Source organism: Centruroides sculpturatus, unplaced genomic scaffold, assembly GCF_000671375.1.
Source record: "Centruroides sculpturatus isolate CEXI.00-Female unplaced genomic scaffold, Cexi_2.0 scaffold107, whole genome shotgun sequence".
NCBI classification, from domain to species: Eukaryota; Metazoa; Arthropoda; class Arachnida; order Scorpiones; family Buthidae; genus Centruroides; species Centruroides sculpturatus.
In genome coordinates, this window is record NW_019384422.1 from 921,216 (window position 1) to 926,319 (window position 5,104).

Here is a 5,104-nt window from a genome sequence, read left to right on the forward strand (position 1 = left end):
ACATTAAGAATACAATACATATCATTAATGAATATAAAAAATTAACAATAATTTTAATGTTAATGTTTAAGATATCTATAATTGAATCTGGTGATGGCTACTAATGTTTGATAGCCAAAAACTGCTGCTGAATTTTAAACGTTTATTTATATAATTATTTCATCCAACTAACTACAAATTATTAGTGATAAAAAATACTTATCAGTATACTTAGATTTAGATTCAAGGTATACATCTGAAATTATACATACTATTTCCTATTAGTCAATCATTTCAACAGTTTGTTTATTTTTGAATCCAAACTATAAGATTATTAGATATTTTCTTAGTTTAAAATGGTTTCTCCAATATATATATAGTATTTTCAGTTAATATATCCAAGACTGTACTAACTATCAGCTCAATATACAATAATCAATAACTGATCTAAAGAGGGTGAATGGAGAAACTTCCCTAAGATACTTTATTGCTAACATAAGTTTCAATATTTCTCTCAAATAATATATTTATATTTTAATCATTAAAGCAATTAAACTTTTATATATAATTTATTTCACTAACCACAAATTAAAAATTGCCCATGGATGTCCGTTTATACATTTTATTATATTTATTTCAAAATTTCTTGTATGTTTTTGTTTCTACTTATGATATCTACCATTCATAAAGTGATAAAGGTTTTAAGGGTGGTTGAGTTTTGATGGATATCCAAAGAGGAGGGTGGTTATGGAAATTTGGACAAACTGGGACAAGACCAGGAGGGGAAGTAAAAATTTCAAGAAAAATGTGGATGNTTAATCTTCCCAAGAGTCCCACAAGCGTTGAGAAGAGAAGATTTATGGAAACAACAGAATTATCACACTCCCTAACATTTCCATACAAGTTAACTATGATTTTCTTAAGCTAGAATCTAATCGACAAACCACACGAGCAGGTAATAAAAAGATCATTTGGAGCCATTAGAAAGACGTTTAAAACTATTTGTTACAATTACACAATTATGATTCCTAAAATTTTTGTCAAATAATAATTTTATATACCAAAAATTCCATTTAGACATATCTCTGTATTCGAAATTTTGAACGGAACGAGAAAAATGAATCTGAAAAAGGGAACCTCATTAAGCATTCACACATTTTGTTCTACGTAAATAAAAATGAATTTTTGTAAAAATTTTCATGAAAGGTTTTAGGATACATCATCAAATATTGTAAAAACATTGTCTGTAACGTATATAGATCCTAGATAAATAGAAACACACAATACAAATTCAGATTTAACTGTTGTAAAAACTCAACTTTTACCATTAATATTTTGTGTGTGTGTGTATTTTTTTTTTTAATATCAAGATTTCTCACCCAAATTTATAGTCTGTTTATGGTCTTTATGAGGATTTTTTTTTGTTACTTAGATTTAAATATTTAAAAGAGGTTTGTAAACGTAAAAAAAGAAATTAATGGGCGAGATGCAGCAACTGCCTCCCATTCACCAGATCTTATTTCTTGTGAAGTTTCGCTTTGCCAATATTTTGATGTTTTGTTTTTTTTTTTATTTTCAAAGAATGTCTGTCTCAAATACTTTGCTGCCTGCTGTAGATTTTGGATTCTGTCCTATTTGGGCACTGGTTGTTTTTGGAGATGATTGTGAAATATGTGGTTTTATTGGTAATGTTGCACTTCCACTAGTGACTGCCAAGTGAGTTAGAGAACCGGAAACTGGTGTTACAGTGAAAGCAGTTTTGGACAGGATGTTGCTTTCACTTCCAGTTTTCTTTAAATCTCCTAAAGCTCCGATCCCACTTCTAGGAGGTGAAAATCTTTGAAGAATTTGGCCTCTTTGAAGGTGTTGTAGCCTTGCGTACTGTTCCTGTAGATGTTTTTGTTTTTTAAGTAATTCTTGATGGCGTTGTTCCAGAAGTTCTTGCCGTGATCTCGGCGGAGTCGAAGGAGTAGATTTTTTTGAGCTGTCTCCTTCATTAGGCCCTAAAGAAGCCCTCCTTTCTAACCGGTTCCCTGGTATGTTCCCTTGCAGAGCCATTTGCAAGCCTTCTTGGGAGTTTACGCTCTCGCTGCTGCTGCTATTACTCGATAACTGTTCTCTTCTAAGGGCGTCATCTGATATGGCACTTGTTTTAAGAACATCAATGCCTTTCTTGTGCGATGGAGTTTCTTCTTTGGTAGCAGATCTGGGTGGCATCTTTCTACTGGGAGGTTCATTACCGGGCATCGAAGCGGGTTCAGAATTACTACGTAAATGTCCGATGGATATCTCTTTGGGTGCACTATTTGTATCTCTTTTTGGTTCTCCGATTACTACAGAAGATTTAGGATTAGTAGGGGAAGTCAGAGGAGACCTGCTAGTTGTGCGAGGCGGGGGTGGTGGAGGTACCTTTTTAGCAGTAGTTTGTGACGGCGAAGATAATGACTCCTGATTATCGACTATGGTGTGTTTCGATCCACTAACCGACACTCGTACAAACACTTCTTGAATGTTTGTGGAATTCACATTTTCATTTGGAGCTGGGGAGGATGAAGGAGATAAATTCATGCTCTGTCGATTACTCCCATTACTAACTTGTAATTTCCCACTCACTTGAGTAGGGGCGTGGAAAGCACTTCCTTGACCAGATCCCTTTGGCGTCGATGGCACGGGTGGTGCAAAACCATGTGTTGGTGTTCTTACTGGCGAGTCCGCACTCGGATACGAAGGAAGGCGACGTTGAGGTCCCAGAAGTCCCGGTATAACATCACGTTTCTGTTCGACTGGTTTTGTAAATGTTTGTAGCTCATCCAGTAAGGCATCTAAGGCATTTTCGGCTCGCGATGCCCTTTGATGCCCGTCTGGCGGAACGTGGATGACTGTATGGGGATCGGAATCAATTGCCTGAAAGAAAACAATGTAGTTTACATTATAATAACTTCTTAAACGATATAAACAATATTTTAAATGCGTAAAATATTTTCATATGTTTCTATACAGCCAGAATATTAAAATTTAATATTTTCCTATATCTGTATGATATAACCAATTTGATATAAAATATATTGAATACAATTATTAAATAAATTTATACTTTGGTCCTTTTCTGAACATTGAATTAATATTGTTAATACTGAATAAAAATTTGTGTATGCTGTGATCAAAGACTTTTTATCTCTGAAACCTCTTCTGTACTTAAGAGCATATAATAAGCATTGTATAATTTATGTATTGCAAATTGTTGAACATTAACAGTTAAAACTAATTCTGAAATTTATGATGTATTTTAAGAAAATTCTTCAATTTATAAATCTAATTATATATCTAGTATAAACTAACTGTCTAGTGATCTAGATGTGCTATTTAATACAAATATCATTAGAATAAAATACATGTAAATTTAATATGCTTATTTAGTATAAGCTTAAGTAGTATCTGTATTAAAACCTTTATTTTAGAATTATGGATATTTCAATTAAGTAAAACTGTAAAAATGTTAATTTGTAGTAAATATTAGAAAACTTTCATTCATACAATTATTGTGTTTTGAAGGAGAATTTAAATAAAAATCAATCTTTCTAAAAGTTTAATTTATTAAAATATTTTTGTCTTATTTATCTCAATAACCTTTATTTTAAAGCAGTTTAAAAACTTTTCTGTAGAACATAAAATTAATTGCCAAAATGATGATTAAATAAAATCTCATGTTATAACTTATGAAATCTGCAAATGTGTATACAGCAATTTAAAATACAATAAAAATATAATTCACACAAATTTGCTAAAATAATCTAAATAACATCATTATCAACATTATAGTTTTGTAAGTTTTTCAATGCCTATGTATTTTAATATGTTAAAATTCTATAATATTAGGTTAATCAGTCAAAATTTGAATTTAAGAAATTCTTCTAACAAAATATCTTAATATAAAATTATGAATTATTATGCCTTTTCAACATGATAGTGGTTATTTCCAGAACTTTATGTAATTTAATAGTTGATTAAAAAATAAAGAGAATTTAAAAAGGGTTAGGATTTTATAATGTTTTATCAATAAAAGATTAATAAGTTATAGTATTTGATTTGGAAAATTTTCAATTTTCTTTACAACTATGTGCTCATTCATGGAATTTATACTGAAAATTTTCTGTAAGCTTACTTAATCCTTATTGTTTATTGTGATTCTGTCTAACTTGTAACATTTATGTAATTTAATATAGGAATATTAAAATCAATCATTTCTCTCCACTTCTGCATATTAAAAGAATCTTTAACCTATAATATCAATATTGCTTTGGATAAAGTGTCATTATCAGTTGCAGTTATCTTTTTGTTTTTTACTGATTAAATGTTTTACAATTATTTTTCTAGATATTTCTAAAACATTATCTTTTTGCTTTACCATAATGAAACAGTGTTCATCAATGTTAGTATATATTAAGCAGTGTGCATCATTTTAAAAAAATCTTCAGAGATTTAAATGAATTTTAATTATATGTCAACAGCATATAATTCATCATTTTTATTCAGTATTATTCATATTTCCTGTACAAGATATTGTTTTATATGTTAACTGTAATAAATATTAATTGTGTATATGCAATTAAGTATATAAAAATTATACAACAGTTGAATTAATAAAAATCTAATCTGTAATATTAAGTCTTACAATCTATTATTATTTGAATAAAAAAAAATTGTATTTTCAATATTAATATAGATTAAATTCTGTTTTGCTCCAATTAGTCATCTAAAGGAATTTTTGTCCTGCAATTCTCTGTTCTAAAGTTGTTATCTGTACATTTAATGTTAAAATGTTAGAAAAATTCTAAGAAAAATATGCAAAAGTATTTATGTAATTTATTTCATATAAATACTGTATTTTCATGACATTTTTGCATTTATAGAATCATTTTTATTATTATATGTAGCAGCTAAATTGTTTCTTTTTAATTTAGAATTACTTTCAAGAATCAAAAACGAAACTGTAATTTGAGAATATAGATTTTTATATTTCAAAAAAAGAGAAAAAGTTTTTATATTTACAAAATAAAGAAACTAAGAATCTCAAAAGTAGAGATTATTATTATTTTCTTGCAAAATTGTTTTTTTTTTTTTTTTT

At 28.7% G+C, this 5,104-nt stretch overlaps 1 protein-coding gene across 15 annotated transcripts in view; it reads right to left on the reverse strand.

The window, feature by feature from the left end:
* Positions 1–785: 785 nt before the first annotated feature.
* The window catches only part of LOC111619461 (coiled-coil domain-containing protein CG32809-like), a 147,313-nt gene continuing 142,994 nt past the window's right edge, over positions 786–5,104 (reverse strand). For 14 of the 15 annotated variants that reach the window (XM_023361183.1, XM_023361176.1, XM_023361177.1 and 11 more), the window contains one exon: positions 786–2,883. In XM_023361183.1, coding sequence (XP_023216951.1) covers positions 1,555–2,883 — 1,329 coding nt within the window. In that variant the 3' untranslated portion in view covers positions 786–1,554. The remainder of the gene's footprint in view (positions 2,884–5,104) is intronic. The other variant, XM_023361191.1, reaches the window with a different exon arrangement.